Below are 18,090 nucleotides of genomic sequence, written 5' to 3'. Positions count from 1 at the left end.
GGAAAAAAATTTTTAAAAATAGAAACTCATAATAAGATCAAAGGATTTATCTCACACATGGAAAGATAATGCAAATGACAGCTGAAAAGTCCACCAGAGCAAACTTGAAGTTAAATTGTCTTGCATGAATTTGAAATGGTTTCTGTAAGAAGTTCTAATGTGACTAATAGTAGAGTGTTAAAATATTACATGGTGGTGGGCTACAGAGAGTGCCAGGTCAGATGGTGCTCTAGACTTTAGCATAGAATTTTAGCATTCTGATGCTGAAGGAACCTTAGAACCATGTAAACCAACTCCATAATTTAATGGGTGAGGAAACTAAGGCCCAGAGGGTTTAAATGATTAGTCCAAAATCCTATGCCTTCTCAGCAAACTAATCTTACTAATCTAGCTTTATGGAAATGAAGAGTAGAAATGGAGAACTTCTGTTCTAAATAGCTGTTTAGCAATATAACTTAGTGGGAAAACATTTTCATCAAACGATTTTTTCTGGATTTCATTGTGTCTGGACAATGTAATGGTACTCAAGGGGAAAATGTAATGCCACTAAGAAATCTCCTTTAAGAGGCATTAGTGTCAAGCAATATCAATTTCTTGTTTCAGACCCTGGTTATTAAGGTTCTAACAGGTTCCTAAGAAATCTGCCTAGTAATATGTTCAACTGTATAAAGAGTTAAAAAGAACAAACACTATCTTTCAAAACAAAGATCCCAGAAGGACTATCAAGTTGTATACAGGGCAAGATTATAACTCTATGGCAACAAAAGAGGTTACAAAACATTTAGATGCATGTAACCTACTAGGAGAAAAAGCCAAAATGTTCCTTTAGGGTTAAACCATGATTTACCTATTGCACTTCATTTAAGGATTAAACATGCATTTACATAAAACTTTATCCATGAATAGGATCTACTCAGGCTTTCAAAGGGTCTTTGACAAGGTGACAGAACAAAGGTTATTAAAATTAAACAGTTTAGTGTTAACATTTCTAAAGCTGGATTATATTCCTTATACTGTGATCAATTACATGTGACCAATAACTACAAATCAGAAGTATCGAAACCTACCATGGTGATGACATGGACTTTTAATACCCATCACTTGTTAATTTTAAAATGCTTCTTGGGATGAGAGAGTGCTGACCAAAGTCTGAGGCTAAGTATCAGGAAGCCAGTGCTTTCTGCCATTTGAGTCTACGGGTTCCAGGCCTTTTTATTTTAACTCTTTGGAGCCTGAAAACCATACTACTTTTAGATGTTCTAAGATTTTAGATGACAGCATTTACCCATATGCTAGCTATGTGGTCATACAGCTGAGTGTGGCATAGCTTTAAAAAAGGGTAAACCTAAAAAAAAAATAGCATGTATTTGTTTTCAGTGATCTAAGAGAGAAAATACAAGAGGGGGAATACCGGAGCATGAAAATACAGAATTATTTAATTATTATTCAAGTTCATGAAAAAAATTTTTTTCCCTTTCTCATCATCCTTTTTTCCTCCCTGCTTTTGCAGTGAGTGTGTGTGCATGCTTTTAACCTGCTTTTACCTCTTCCAAGTTTCCAAGATTCATGCTTCTGGGCATGTGGTTTCCTTCTCCTCCTTCCCTCCTTCAACCCAACGATTAAGGTCCAAAAGAGAGGAGACAAAGAAGGGGGAGGAGAAAGTGACACATAAGCCAATTTCATAATTCCTTATCTGGATTTACACAACAGGGGGAAGAGAATGAACTAAGGTGATTAAATTGAGATTTTTATATTATCCTCAATTTACTAGGGATCTTCTTTCTTATTATTTATAGAAAGTAACTATAGGAGATTCTCTTTAGCTTAAGACATTGAAAACTACATAATGATTTAATGAAAAAAAGGAGGAGATAAGCATTTTTACCCTGGTTTGGTTTTGCAAGAGTCATGAACATAATAAGAATAAAAAATTACCTCATTTTAGTTTTACTGGAAACCACTGCACATGCAGTTTGAGTGTCTGGAGCCTCAGATGTATTGACTTCTTAGGATCTGGTTTTAATTACTTTCCCCAACTTCAGTTTTTTCTGAGAATATTAGACATTCAATAATCATGTTAAACTAAAATTATTTGGTGCTCTTGAAAGACACACTCATTTTGGAAGCAATGTTTGATATAGTCATAATCGAGCATTTCTTAAGAAACTTTTTCCCTGAGCATTTTATAAATAACAGACTGTCAAGTCTAGCAAAAGAACTGGTTTAATTGGGATGTTACAATACAAATAAATTGGAAGTTCTGTCTTATTGAATTGTTTGGCTAGAACCAATGGAATAAATACAATTATTTACTCTGGTTGCTTATTACATTCCCTTAACCTAGTTTATATTTCTCATTCCCTTTTTTTTGGAATGAAGTATGCTATAAATACATTAATGCAATATCCATATGTGAATGTGCATATTTTTCTTTATGCAGGTGATTTGTGAGTGAAAACCTTGTAGACTGACAAAAAAATTTCGATTATTTCAATGCTGGTAGGTTAAGGTAGTTGATTAAGAAAGGGCATTTTAGAGGAGAAAATCAGGTTTAATTCTGATCCATCACAAGAACTTATACATGTGTGTATGCAGTAAAAGTGTGTGTACGTGTGCTTACATGTAAATATGTAAATGTATACCTATGTGCAACATACGTGTGCAAATCAAATGTGTACAAGTTTTAGCATGTGTTGGTGACATATGTTTACATGTAAATATATGTAAATATATACCTAATTGTCTAGTATATGTATGTAAATGAAATATATGTACACATTACAGTAGTTGTTAGATTGCATGCGTATGTCAATGTGTGTGGATATTTATTAAGCCCAAATTGTGTACAGAGATGCTATAAAATTATTTATTTCTAGGCCAAAACCAAATAAATGATGATTAATGTTCAAGGCAAATAAAAATTAGTTTCTTGAAGAATTATCTTTTTGTTTATATTTTAATTTTAAAAATTAAATATCCATGTAAATGACAAGGCTTTTTTCCTATACTAAAGCGACAGTTTGGAATATGCTTTCAGAAGAAATAATTCGCTAATTTTTACTCCTATGAATGAACCAATGCATTTTTTAGTGGTAAACCTAAATTAAAATTGACTAAATGTATGTATGTAAGAGCATTTAACAATCCTATGATACTACATAATATTTAATTGCTATTATTCTTGAGAATAATGTAGGAGAATATACTGGGTAAAAAGAAAATGGATCATTGTTTTTCACTGAGATTATGATTTTAACCATATTTTCCAACATCCCAGTTAATTTAGTATAATGCTTAGCATACTGATGTACACACCTATGCACTTAATTAACCCTTCTACTTATGGCAATTTACATGTGCCCTAAGCCCCAGATAGGAGCGTTTTTCATCTTTACTCAGCCTGAGTCCATATCTACTTCTGTTCCCATCTCATAACAGTGTGTATCGTGTTAGCATACCACAAATGCAGGCCTCTCTGTTGAAGCCTCCTTATCGTCCACCCATGTGTAAGACTGGTCACACCTTGGAGGAAGAAGGCCTACAGTGCCAAAATGGCATAAGGAACATTCCCTTTTCTACATTAATTTTATATCCTGTAACTTTGTTATAATTGCTTATTAGTTCCATTATTTGGTGTTTTGTTTTGTTTTGGTTTTGTTTGCTTGTTTTGGCTTTTTGTTGATTCTTTGGGATTTTCTGCATAACAATCATACCACCTGGAAGCAAAGGTAGTTTTATTTTTTTCCTTTCTGATCTTTTATTTCTTTTTCTTATCTTATTGATTAGTTAGGAATTCCAATATGATGTAAAATAGGAGTGGTAAGGGAGGACACCCTTGCCTTATTCTCTATCTTTGGGGGAAACCACTTGGTTTCTTCCCATTAGGTGTGACGTTAGATGTAGGTTTTTTGTAGATGTTCTTTATCAAGTTGAGGGCAGTTTCCCTCTATTCCTACTTTGCTGGGAGTGTTTATCAGGAATAGATGCTGGATTTTATCAAATGCAATTATTGATAGGATCATGTGATTTTTCTTCTTTAGCCTATTGATATGATGAATGACATTAATTGATTTTTGAATTTTTGAAGCAGCCTCCAGGGCATTATTTCAAAATGGTTACTTTATCCCTCCCCTTGCACCTTCATTCTGAGAACTTTGTGGGCCTCCTGGAGGTAAAGTTTACAGAAGTATGGAGGTCCACCTAAAGCTGGGCTGACAGGAGTTCTCTCAGGCTATTCCACTCTTAGTCTCCAGCAGTTACTCAATTACCCTTTCAGTGTTCCTACTGGTACTGGCTCCAGCCACAAATTTCCAGTTGTAGTAAGCCTCAATTCTCTGTATCATCTGTCTCTCCAGTTTTCAGGGTGGTGGTTTGTTTTCTGACCTCAATTATCTGACAGATCTAAGAAGAGCTGTTGATTTTCAGTTTGCTCAGCTTTTCTTGTTTTGAGGATGGGAGTGATAAGTTCCAGACTCTAATGATGGACTGGAAATTGGAAGTCTGGAACATTACTTTTGGATCCCTGGATGCTGGCTGAATCAGTGGCAACCAAAAGAGATGACAAATGTAAAGCAGGCTCTGAATCAGATCTTGAGAGCCCAGGAATGAAGTCAGGAACTGGAGGGTATAAGAGCCAAGAGCAGAGAGCTATAGGTGAGCTGGGCAGGTAGACAGTCACTGTTGATAAGCATAGCATCCATGGCTGTGAATGGCTCTCTTGGAGCTCTCTGCCCATGCAGCCTGGCTGTGCTCTTACAGACAGGGCCTATGGCTGCCCCAAAGTTCAGGTACTTAGGTTATGTCCATTCAGAAATATCTTAAGCTTCCTTAGTACAACACTAAAATTTTATTTGCAATCACCAAATTAGAGAAAATCTAGATGATTAAGTTCAACTTGGATGAATAACTCCATGCTTTCATGTAAGACAATACTCAGACTGTCTCATTCAGATTAATTAATTTTGTGAAAAAGTGACATTTTGCTCAGTAACTGAATTAGTAACATTTTGACTGGACTTTCTATGCAGTGGACACTGAGATAATTTGTTTGTTTTTTAAAAACAGAACTCATTTTAAAATTTTTAAATGTTGATGCTGGGTCTAGTGGAATAAAGAGACTAATAAACAGACAAATTCAATGCCACATGGTGATTGTTAGCTAACATTAATTTAGCATTAACAAGAACATGCCAGGCACTGTTCCAAGTATTTCCCATATATTAGTGACCTACCTTATGAGGTAGGTTATACTTTTAATTCCATTTTACAGGTAAGGAAACTGAGATACAAAGAGGTTAAGAATCTTGCCCCAAGTCATGAAACAAGCAAGCACATGAGCTAGGGTGACAATTTTGGCCATTATGCTGTGATAAAGGAAGCAATGGAAGGATTCAGTTGAGATACTTAATCTAGCATGGGAATGCCAAGGAGAGTTCATCTGTTGGAAAAATCACTTAATAAGCAATGAGATAGACTGAAGGGCAGAGGGGAGAAAGGATAGCTATGATTAAATCACAATCACACTTAAAGGCAGGAATATAAGTCAAGAGGTTTTTGTTACAGTCCAGAGGAGAGAGGATGGAAGCCTGAACAGTGAGTCTGGAGAGAAGGGAATGAATTGGAGAACATCTAGGTAGCAAAATCCATGACTGCTGATAGTTTGGATGGGACGAGCTAAAAGACAAAGTTAAGGATGATGTCTATGCTTCTGATTTGGTGGCCAGGGAGGTTTGTGGTACCCCCATTGTCAAGCCCTTTCCCATAGCTAAGTGAGGTATCCAGGACTGTGAACTCCCAAATCCTCTGCAGTATTTTGACATTTATTGTTACACTTTCTCTTCTTTTGAGTGATTTTGTCCATGCTTCCTCTAAGCTCTCATCACTCCTCTACTCTTAAGACAGTCTTTTAAGCATCCCCTCTCCCACTCTCTCTACCCATAGGCTTGTGGTGACTGTAGGAAGGCTAAAGGAGCTCTGTTGTAATTTCTATTTTTACTCACAGGTAATTTGAAAGTTGAGGTGTTCTCTGTCTCTTAGTAATGATGAATGTATGGGTCCTATATAATTTTATTTGTTCTCTCTGTAGATTTTACAGTTTGAGGAAGAAGGGAAGATTCAGACACAGATAACTGTCATTGTTCTTTGAACCTAAACATGGCCTCTTATCTTTTTATTTTTAATGAAAATAGTATCTCTAACAGAGATGGATATCTGTTTGTTAAAGCCCTGCAACCAGAATGCAGTGGGTAGTATTCTTAATTACATAAGAGAAATAAGAGGCACGTGGTAGTGGTTCAGCCTCATCAGCTCTCTTGTGTCTTTCCTATCTGGCTTGTAATTTGTATTTTTCACAAGCTGGTTCACTGATATCTCGCAAATGGCACCACTGATGATTTCTAGTCGTAGCTTAGTTTAATGTCATGTTCTCCGGTGATCATAAAGATATCTGACAACTTTTTATTTTGGGTATAAACATCAGTGGTGATGCTAGAACCTCCACTTCCCTCATTTTTCTCTTAGGGGCCTTTCTTTTTTGAGACCCTACATCTTGCCGTAACTGCTTGGACACTTGAGACAACAAGTACCTTTTCTCCTTTAATCTTCAGTGTTTTAACCTCTTTTATCCATTCTTTTGGGCAACAAACTTTTGACTTTGCTTTTTATTTGACCTTCAGTTTAGTAAGAAATTTATCTTGATTTAGAAAGAGAAAGGGAAGTAGAGAGGACGAATCAAGGAATAAGGGACTGGAAAGCATGGCCTTATGGGGCAAATCATGAGCTACTTCATAGCTGGAAGAACAGCAGAGCAAGGTCAATGGCTGTTCATACAGCCTGATCGAGGAATGCTCAGTAAGTTGAGTGGTTCTGCAGATGTCTACTTCAGGCTGAGTCCAAGTGGGGACTGGGGGTTCAGTGTTACCAGTCCTCTACCCTGGACTACCTGTGCTGAAGAAGTGAAACCCTCACAACTAGCGTAGAGCATCTACATGGATACTCAGGTTGGAAAGGCCTAGGAGTAGTCATCTCATTTCCGAGCAGTCCCAAGTCCTCCTCCCCAAGAATGGTCTATGGCCAGCCTGTTTGGATGTTTCTTTCTAGAGCATAAGAAGAGCTGGATTCATGCCTTGCCCTAACATTCATGTTGGATTCATTCTTGCCCGAAAACCAAGAACTGAAGTATTCTTCAGGGACTCTCTTCTGATCTTAAACTCTTGCTTTGAATTATTAACTTTCTGAATAATTATAAAATATTTGTTTATGCAAGATTCTCATTATTCATTCTCATTAGTTGATAGACTCCACCTCTTAGTGCTAAACCAAAATTGATTTTAGTGGCCTTTGACACATACTGACTTACAATGCCAAAGATGGATTAGATGTGTTGGCTCCACATAGCAACAAGTTTTTTTAAAAACCAACATTGATTTCTATTTGGTTTCCAAGATTAAATCATTCAAAAATTGTCAAAGCATGAGATTTCAATAATTCCACCTCTTCTCCAGGGAAACAGTTATGTTTATGAGCTGCAAGGAAAGCAACAGAGAATCCCTTTCCAAAATGGCTTTAATCCTTGGCCTTTGGTGCAGTGGAAGCTCTGAAACCACCTGCATGTGAGGAGAGAGACATCCAGACGTCTGGGCACTTTATCTCTTGGCCATATTGCTCAGGAAAATTCTTTATCTCATCCACTACTACATGCCACTATTAGGCTATAATTGACTAAGTTGTCTATGATGAAGATCCCAGAAGCTCCCAGGTTCAGAGTCATTTTACAGGTTCTTGGGAGAAGAAACTAAGGAATTCTTCTGGTAGAATTAAGAAGTGGGTATCTGGTACCTTGTGGAAAAAGCAACCCCCACAAAACCTAGAACAAGTAAGCTTTGTCACAGAAACTGGTGCTTCATACCTATCCATGCCAAGAATGGTCTCCTACAGTTTATAATATAGAACAATATACCTTAAGAGACCTAAGGCACCTAGAATTAACTGAGTCACAGACAAAGTCCTACCAAGATACTGAGGCATTATTCCTTCTTCAAAGGTTTTGGGCAAAATAAATAAGCTCAGAATTCTCTGTTGCTTCCCACACTAGTGTGTTTCCAAGTGTAGAGGCAATTTAATAGAATTAGAAATTTGCCAGACTTCAAAGGATGTGGAATTTGACAGCTCATCATTTTCACATAGTCTGTAAGGTTCCAAGGGATACTGGAGTCATGGGTACCATGCTTCCCTGGCTGATAAACAGATGAAACTGAGAACACCCCACACAAGTCCTGGCTTCTTGCCTATTCCCCCTGGAGAGAACCATTCTCTGACAACTGAAGTGCTGATGCGTCACTAAGTAAGTGCGCACATCTGTTATTTCCATGTTGAGCATACACAGAAAAGAACTATAAGAGAATGTGTTAAAAGGAAAATAATCCTTTGGGGGCCTCTTCAAATTTAAGCTGTCCCTGGAACATTAGTTTTTCCTATGTAAGATAAAATGTACCAAAAGTTAAACAAAACCTGTCAGATTGTCTGAAGGCAAAAATAAAAAAGCAGGAAAGATGAATATCAGATTCCCACTTTCCTACAACAGTATGAGTTTATACTTCTTAAACCTAGGTACTTAATCTTTTTTTGATCTCTCTTTTATGCATCATGCCTGGGGTCTTTGTGCCTCACCTGACATGAACTGAGTCTCTGTGGCATGTCTCATAGGAGATAAGATTTCCCCATGTTACAACTTGTAGTAGTCCTCTCTCTCAAATTCCAGTTAAATTCTGTGCGTGCTATTTCCTCATCCCAAAGCCTTCAGTCTGTTGACGGTGGTGATGTGGTGCTCTCAGGTCTTAAACAGCAGATGAGACTGTTCCAGGATCTCTTTGGTTCCACTGCTGACAGGCAAAAGCCAGCATTTGCACAGGGCATTATATCTGCTAAAGGTTTTTGGAGTACACATTTTCTTTCCATCTTTCAATAAATCTATGAGTACATTAATATACATATATTGAAAGTATATGCTCAAAATATTTTTGCTATGGTGTGATGATTTTTAAAATTTGGCAATAGTTCTAGCTATTATTTACTGACTGCTTACTGTGTTCCATGCACTATTCAATTGCTTTATTCGTATTACCTCACTTAATCCCCCCAACAACCCTATGAAGTAGGTACCATATTAAGGGACCATGTTATTCCCATGTTGCAGATGAGATCAGAGACATGAAGAGGATAATTGGATAATTTATCTGGAGACACAGAGTTTCTAAGTGGCAGGATCTGAACTCACACCAGTGGACCCCAGACCTATCCTCTTAACTACTCTTGTACACTGCCTCTGGCAGTTTCTGAACAGAGTGCGAGGAAGAACTAGACTTAGTGTTCTAAGAACAATGTGTGGAGCTCATTCTCCTTACTCCTCTGCTAACAGACATTCTCCATTCCCTTTGGGCACTCTCCCATCTTGAATTTCTTTCAGATGTTGGAGCCATAAAGATAATTTAGACATGGTTTCTGCCCTCAAGAAGCTACAGCCAATGCAGAAGATAAGATAATTACATAAATATCTATAATACAAGTAGAAACTGAGAAAGACAAACGAAATTTAAGTTATAGGAATTTGGGAGAGGCATTACTTTCAGAGGAAGGAATTAGGGAAAGCTTCATGGAGTAAGCGACATTTGAGGTGGCTTGAAGCTAAAGTTTATTCCCTCAAATCACCATATAATTTGGTAACAAATTTTATCATGAAGACGTCTTTGGAAATATTTGCTCTGGGCTGTGGCCTTGCCCCTGGCCTTTCAGTATGCCTAGTTTCCTGGGCAGGGAGGAAGGGAATGAAGGAGAGGCATCTTACCAGCAGGGGACGACTCAGGCTCTGCATAATTTGGTTTTGCTGGCAAGGCCCAGATTTCCCAGCTTACTGTGCCCAGGCCACAGTCACTCCCACTTGCTCTGATGCCTAGTGGGAACAAGGCTATCTTCAGTGGAGTGTAGCTCTACACCCTATGGGATATATGAGGTCCAAAACACTGTCATTATGAATTCATTGTGTAACTTACAATTGTGGAAGTTGTACTTCAGTCTTTGAAGTAGCCCAAAAGAGTCTTCCTTATTGAAAATGATTCTCAACAGCATATGATTTTTATGTAATTATCAGTAGGAACCCCACTCCCCAAAAAACTTTGTAGTAGAATTAATCAGAACTTAATGAAGCAAATATCAAGAGATGGTGTTATGAGTAAGTTTTTTTAAGGCTGGGAGCTGCTACCTGTTGAGGTGGTTTAAATCAGGATTTTGGCAAAAGCAAATTATTGTGACAATCAGTTATTACGTGAGTGAAATTCAGTCTCTTCTACATACCCAACTTAGGAATGTAGTCATTAAGTCCCCACACTGACTCAGCTCAGAAGATACAGAGATGAAATGATTTAACTCACTCGAGAGATTTGGAAGTTGTCTTCAAGATTGTTAAGCCACAGCAAAATTGGTTGATGTGTGAGATGGCAGCCAAACTTGATAATTGTTGCATTTTCTATCTTCATTATAAAAGAGTTTTATTTTGCAGAAGTTCACTCTAGCATTTTCCAAGAAAAGAAAATCAACAGCATTGATATATGTGTGATTCTGCAGCACTGTAGCCAGAAGAATATCTAATAATCTTATTAGTAGGGGAGAAATGGAATTTCATGAATGATTATGTTGAAACATGCCTTCAGACTTAAGTACTTAGTATGACTTACATATCTCTAAAGGAAAATACGAATTGTATGAGAGGAAAAGTTCTGACGTTTCTCAGATCTGCACTGATTTATGCCAAGCATAAAGCCTTGGATCAATCTTTGTGCCTCATATTTTCCATGGATAAGAATGCTACCATTAATGTATCTTAGACCTTGTACTCATTTTTATATGATATTCTTTAGTTTAAAACCTTTGAGAAAGCTCAACTTCAAAGAATATTAGAGCTTTAAAAAAGGCTTAAAGTGTAAATGATTTAAGCAGTCCAAGACATTAACAGATGCTACTGAAGAGGGTTTGCAGACATCAAGAACCCTGAAACTCCCTTTGAAGCTTATTTCATCTTTTAATAAATTATTCTTATTGTTTAAATATTCCTTCTTGCTTTAAGTTTTCTCTGGTTCCCTGAACTCTATAGATTCTCTAAGTAGAAAACAATATTATCCTACCCCTTGCAACATAAGAATTCCTATGTTATTAAAAGAGAATTCTTTATATGCTTGAAGACATTCATAAAGGACTGAGCAATCAACTAGTATTTACTGAGATCCTACTGTATTCTAAATATGATGCTTGTGAAAGGGGTATAAAAAGCTAGCAGAGTTCTAGACCATACCTCTAAGAAATGTACTGCATTCTCATTGAAAAACTTGTTGAATCTGCGAACTGAGATTCACGATCACCAATTCCAATCCTTTAAAACTAGATTCCCCACTGCACCACACTGGGTATGCCCTCCATGCCTGATTGTCTCTAATGACAAGGACCTTGACATCTAACAAGCTGCCCCTTCCAATTTTTGATATCACTTCACTGCTAGAGAAAACAGATCTCCATACAAAGTTAGCCACAAAACAGGAATGAGTCAAGTACTGTAAGTGCTGAATCAGTTGAAAAGGAAACTGTTGGTTGTTGTGGTCAGAAAAAGATGATGACGCAGGGTTAAAGAACCAAAATGTTTTAGTCTTCCTTAAAGTACAATAGAAATGTGCATCTTTATTGTTATTGGCTCATATGCAAATCCCAGTAACAGTTAACATTTATTGAGTGCTTACTATATGCCTAGTACTAAACAATATGCTATATTGCTTCTCAAATAACACTATAGAAAATTTTATAGCTAGTTAGAGAATCTATTATATATATATACATATATATATATAGAGAGAGAGAGAGAGAGAGAGAAAATATATATATATACACACACCCCCACACACATTATTTCATATAATCTTCACAACCATCCTTTGATATGGGTGTTATCATTCCTATTTAACCCAAGGAGACAATGTAACTCAGAGAATTTCAGTAACCCAGTGGCAGAACCAGTTCTAAACTCACAATAGTGGATACCATAGTCCTATCTTATCTACTTATCTTACTTACTGTGTTAAATTGGCCCTCCTAGAAATTTTTCATCTTCTATTACTTTGCTAAAGAAAACAGTTGGTACTAATACCATGCTGTACTGATTACTGTAGCTCTGTAGTATTACTGGAAGTCTGGGAGGGTTATTCCTCCAGCTTCATTCTTTTTCTTCAGTATTGCTTTGGCTTTTGTGATTTCATATAAATTTTAGGATTTTTTGTTCTAGTTCTGTAAAAAATGTCCTGGGTAATTTGACAGGGATTGCATTAATGGACATGGATCAATGGAACAGAATAGAGAGCCCAGAAATAAACTCACAGACTTTTGGTCCATTGACCTTTGACAAAGGAGGCAAGAATACATAATGGAGTAGTCTATTCAGCAAATGGGTGTTAGGAAAACTGGACAGCTGCATGTAAATCAATGAAGTTAGAATACTCTCTCACACTACACACAATAATAAACTCAAAATGGCTTAAAAACTTAAACATAAGACAAGACACTATAAACCTTTTAGAAGAAAACATAGGCAAAACACTCCCTGACATAAATCTTAGCGATGTTCTCCTAGGCCAGTCTACCCAGGCAATAGAAATAAAAGCAAAAATAAACAAATGGGACCTCATTAAACTTATAAGCTTTTGCACAGCAAAACAAAAAGACAACCTACAGAATTGGAGAAAATATTTGCAAAAGTTGAGACTGATAAGGGCTTAATTTCCAGAGTATATAAACAGCTCATACAACTTAATAACAAACAAACAAACAAAAACCAAACCAAACCTATCCAAATATGGGCAGAAGACCTAAACAAGCAATTCTCCAATGAAGACATACATATAGCCAGTAGGCACATGAAAAAAATGCTCAATGTCGCTAATTATCAGAGAAATCCAAATCAAAACTACAGTGAGGTATCACCTCACACCAGTTAGAATGGCCATCATTCAGAAGTCTACAAACAATAAATGCTGAAGAGGGTATGGAGAAAGGGAACCCTCTTACACTGCTGGTGGGAATGTATTTTGGTGCAGCTGTTATGGAAAACAGTATGGAGATTCCTCAAAAGATTAACTATAGACTTACCATATGATCCAGCAATCCCACTCTTGGGCATATATCCAGGGGGAATCTTAATTCGAAAAGATACATGCACCTCAATGTTCATGGGAGCACCACTTACAATTGTCAAGATATGGAAACAACCTAAATGTCCATTAACAGTTGATTGGATAAAGAAGTTGTGGTATATTTATACAATGGACTACTACTCAGCCATAAAAAAGCATAAAATAGTATCATTTGCAGCAACATGGATGGACCTGGAGACTGTCATTCTAAGTGAAGTAAGCCAGAAAGAGAAAGAAAAATACCATATTATATCACTTATATGTAGAATCTAAAACAAGCCAAATGAACTTATTTATAAAACAGAAACAGACTCACATAGAAAACAAACTTATGATTACTGAGGGGGACGGGTAGGTTGGAAGGGATAAATTGGGAGTTCAAGATGTGCAGATACTAACTACCATAAATAAAATAGATAAACAACAAGTTTCTACTGTATAGCACAGGGAATGATATTCAGTATCTTGTAGTACCCTATAATGAAAAATAATATGAAAATGAATATATGTATGTATATATATGACTGAACTATTATGCTGTACACCAGAAACTGACACAACATTGTAAACTGACTATACTTCAATAAAAATAAACAAATAAATAAATTAATTAATTGATTAAAAATAAAAATAAATAAAGGAAGAAAACAGTTGGCTGACTAATGCTTTCTAGTCTTCCTTAGGGCTAAAACAAAAGGAAACTGGCATACTCAGTGGGAGGGAAGCGCACTAGTGATTTTATCTCTGGAGGCATCCTAACAGCCATGACTGATCTAACAGCCCAGGATTTTCCCTCAGTTCTGAGAGGAAAATGGCATGTAGTCTGATAGACATCCATTTTTACATATAAGTAAGGAATGCCTACTAGTAATCCACTAGGGTTATTAAAATCTAATATTTATAACTAAAAATGGTAAAACATTATATACAGAGGAGGTCTCTAATTTAGTACTCTAAGAATTTGAGCTACTTCACAATGAGGCAAAACCTCTAGAGTGACTGAGTACATGTTGATAGTTGTAATTCTTATAATTTGGGGGAGGGGCTTTCTTTATAAGTACGGTCATAGTTTCCGATTTCTACTCATCTGGGTTTACTAAGATATTTTTACCATTACTGTTAGGTTTATTTTGTGGAGCATTTTGTTCTTGTATAACTGCTGAGCTGTAAAATTTGACTGTTATTTTCTCATGGATTCTTCTTATCACTCAGTTCTCTTTCTCTCTTTCTTTCCACTGAAAAGTGGGAATAAAAATCAAGAACTACTGAGATAAAAGGAAGAATTTCCAATGATTTCCAGACATTTTCTAGCCCTAGAAATTTCAGATGAACATTTTGGCATTTCAGAACAATGCTAGTGGTTAGATATTATTTTCCCTAGTTTGAAGAAGAGGAAACTAAATCTCAGAAAGACTGAGCAACTTGCTGAGGTTTCAAAGCTAATAAGGTGGTAGAAATGAAAGTAAAACTCAGGTCTGCCTGGTTCCAAAGAATGTGCTTTTTCTATTATACTACACGATCAACCCCAGAGTATTTGCTTTCTAATTCTCATCTCCAGATTTCTTTCCCTCCACTCACTGGGCTGAATATAACTTTAATAATTAATAACATATGGGTAAAATTTCGTTAGTGCTAACTTCAGGAAAATCAGATTCTGTTAGCAGGATTTTGAATATTACTAAACTGTTAAGCTGATGTGTGAATATCTTCTGTTATTATGAAATTTTGGAGGTAATGGGCTTTCTTTTTTGCAACAAAATGTAACACATCCACATTTCAGGAACTTAAATGCATACTAAGTAAACTACTATAGGTAAGATGTACACAACATTTGAATAGAGACTAAGAAAAAAACCTTTGACTTTGGAATTTCTTGCAGCTATTCTGCAAAGGCTCACCGATCTTGGAACACTTGGATGTCTCTTATTGCCCTCAGCTGTCAGATGAGATTATTAAAGCACTGGCCATTTACTGCATTAGTCTCACATCTCTCAGCATTGCTGGCTGTCCAAAGGTATGTGCAAAAGTCAGAGCTCAGACATGTCAAATTGAAGCACCGCCAAGGAACCCAGGTAGGGTAGCAATCAGGGGTTGGACTCACTGTAGATCTTGTTTTCTTTGCCATGTCTGAGGTATTCATTAGATTTTTCCTCTTTCCCCAAATTTAAAATAGCTTTATGATTTCATTTGTGTCATAGTAGAATTTACAAAAAGTTAAAAACAATTCTCATACAAATATAAAAATGCGTCAAAGATTTAGTTAATTCATTGATGAAAGAACCAGCAAAATGGTAAAGCCAGTTTATAAAGCATTTGATCAAACTGAGTATTTATAAGAACTAAAGAAAGAATTTTGGAATATGATTGTTAGGTTAAATCCAAAACTGGTTGATGTTCTGCAGGGCAATAAAGCCATAACCTTGGAGTTACAGTTTCTACCAGACAGAAATAATTTATATCTCTCTTGGATGAAAATGTAAAAAATGGAGTTTGGGCTCTAATCAATAGTAAAGAGTATGTCAAACAAAGGCGTAATTCCTTATAGAATTCCTCAGGTGGGCCTGTTAAAACATTGTTCCAGTAATACATTGAAAAAACACACAATCTATCTTTGTCGTATTTTTAAGTGTTTGATAAATTTTTAGGACATGTTTATTAAAAAAAGATCCTTAATGTAAAAATCTTTGGACTACGTATAAAAATAAGAAGAAAGTAAAAATCTGAAGTCATACCACCATCCAGACTTAACCACTGTCAGCACTTTATATTTATTCTAGAATTATTTTCTATGTACAGAGATTAGAAATAGTTATAAAGGCTAATGTTTTGTCTTGCTATCATACTTTCCAATATACACTGTAACATACTTTCTTTTCTTGGTATACTATGATATACTTGCTATACTATGGACATATCTCCATGTCAAGAAATAGGGATTTCTGGTTCTGGATTAATATGGCAGACAAATATACACATACAATTTTGTTTCTTCTTGAAATACTACCAAAACTGCAGAAAAAGGGTGAGGGCCCATACTGATAGGGAAAACAGGAGAGGAAATAAGAGCAAGAAAATGTTAGAAACTTGAAAATAGATGGACTAATTTAGCAGACCAGAGACACCTTTGAATCCTAGGCCAACAACAGAGATAGCTGGGGGAAAAATGTATTTACACTGTAATCTTCAAACTTAGAAATACTGTGTACCTCTGGAACTGGGTTAAGAGGGTGGCTAATATAAAGAAGTTTGGGTTAAAAGTTCTTGAGAAGGAGACAGACCCCTAGATCTCCTCTGGGCAACTGCCCCTCCCCACTTTCAACAGAAGATCTGAGATAGACTTTCTAGAGCTAGAGCCAGAGTTATCAACCTTAGCATTATTGATCTTTTGGACAAGATCATTCTTTTTAGTGGGGGACTGTTCTGTAAACAGTGGGATATTTAACAGCATCCTTGCCCTCTGTCCCTTAGATGTCAGTAGACCTACCCTCCAGACACACCTCCAGTCCTAACAATAAAAGATGTTTCCAGATATTGCTAAATGTCCTGTCGGGGGCATGCAAAATTGCTCTACTAACTGCTCTACAGATAATAAAACAGGAGGGTCTGAGCTGGGAGACATCATTATGACTGAGAGCTTGGGTACAAAAGCGAAAATAGGAATTAAGTGACTAAATGCTGAATGCAGAGACGCTCAGCACTTTTCCAACACAGGATTCAGAGTTTGGCTGCCAAATCTTTCCTTTCAGGCAGGAGATTGGGACCCTCTTTTCTGGGGATTCTGACTAGCCCAAGATGAAAGACTGAAAAATGCTGACATTTGGGGATTTCCCAACAAATAAGTCATCTAAGACCATTGACACTTAAAGTAGAGAAGGCCCACACCATGCACTCAGACCTTCCAGTCAGCTTTTAGCCCTCCACTATTAATCATGAGTAGATTGTCAAGGATGTAAGAGATGAGATACAAGGGAAAAGCCTCTAAAGTGGAAGAGAAAGATAAAACAAATTAACAGGAAAAACCTAGAAGCAAATACTTGGAGGGGAGAAAGCTAAAAAATCTTCTAAAAAAGTCCTCAGAAACTGCAAGTTTATTAACAGCCTTGTTCACTTCTGTTGTGCACACTGATGGGCTTCTCTTTATTAAAGCATCACCTGCATGCTGAAGATGCCCTGCCTTCTAGTTAGTCTAAAAATCCAGCTTCTGAGTTGTTTAGTTTGGGTGGTGAGTGGATTAAGCGAGTGATGTTAGAACCTCTTGATTCCTCCATCGTTAATTGTACTGCAATGAGGAGGAGGCAGTGGTGGGAAAGACAGGGTAAATCATAACAAAATTAATCTAGAAATTTCACAGCAAAATTCTTTTTGTTCAGTAGTGTACTTGTTTAGAACTAGGAAAACCAGATGTCTTTCTGGTTAACACCACCTGGTTCCAGAAGTGAGCTGGGTCAAGGAACTCAGGACACTAGCAGCACTGACCACGAACCCTCCTTGAGCAGTCACAGCTCACAGGGTTCTTGCTTTCATCGCACACAGACACGTGGACACACGGGCAACACATGGCTCACTGGGAACTGCCCTGGCTGTAAAGCAGGCCCAGATGGAGACTGGACCTTTAGGTCTCTACTACTACAGGAGAAAAGTAGGAGAATGAGAAGTGGAAAGGCTCTAATGAGAACAAAAATTGAGGCAGAGGATGTTTTTGTTTGTTCTGTTTTGGTCTGCTTTTTGAAAGTAAGGAGACACTGAGAGAATTCCTTCTATAAATTTGCAGTGGATACTGTCTTGCAGCCTAGAAACTGAGGGTATTACACAAGATATTATTAAATGAATCATTCTACATCAAAGATCGAGGCTGAGAAAAAGGAAG

General features: G+C 36.8%; 2 protein-coding genes across 2 annotated transcripts in view; one reads left to right on the top strand and one right to left on the bottom strand.

Moving 5' to 3' along the window:
• Positions 1 to 18,090, bottom strand: part of FAM185A (family with sequence similarity 185 member A) — a 130,547-nt gene that overhangs the window by 42,206 nt on the left and 70,251 nt on the right. The window lies entirely within an intron of this gene.
• The window catches only part of FBXL13 (F-box and leucine rich repeat protein 13), a 167,327-nt gene that overhangs the window by 138,424 nt on the left and 10,813 nt on the right, over positions 1 to 18,090 (top strand). Inside the window, exon 19 of the mRNA XM_010984850.3 lies at positions 15,103 to 15,237. Within this exon, the coding sequence (XP_010983152.1) occupies positions 15,103 to 15,237 (135 nt within the window). The remainder of the gene's footprint in view (positions 1 to 15,102; positions 15,238 to 18,090) is intronic.

This window comes from Camelus dromedarius, chromosome 7 (assembly GCF_036321535.1).
Source record: "Camelus dromedarius isolate mCamDro1 chromosome 7, mCamDro1.pat, whole genome shotgun sequence".
In the NCBI taxonomy this organism is placed as follows: Eukaryota; Metazoa; Chordata; class Mammalia; order Artiodactyla; family Camelidae; genus Camelus; species Camelus dromedarius.
This window is presented reverse-complemented; position numbering and strand designations above follow the sequence as displayed.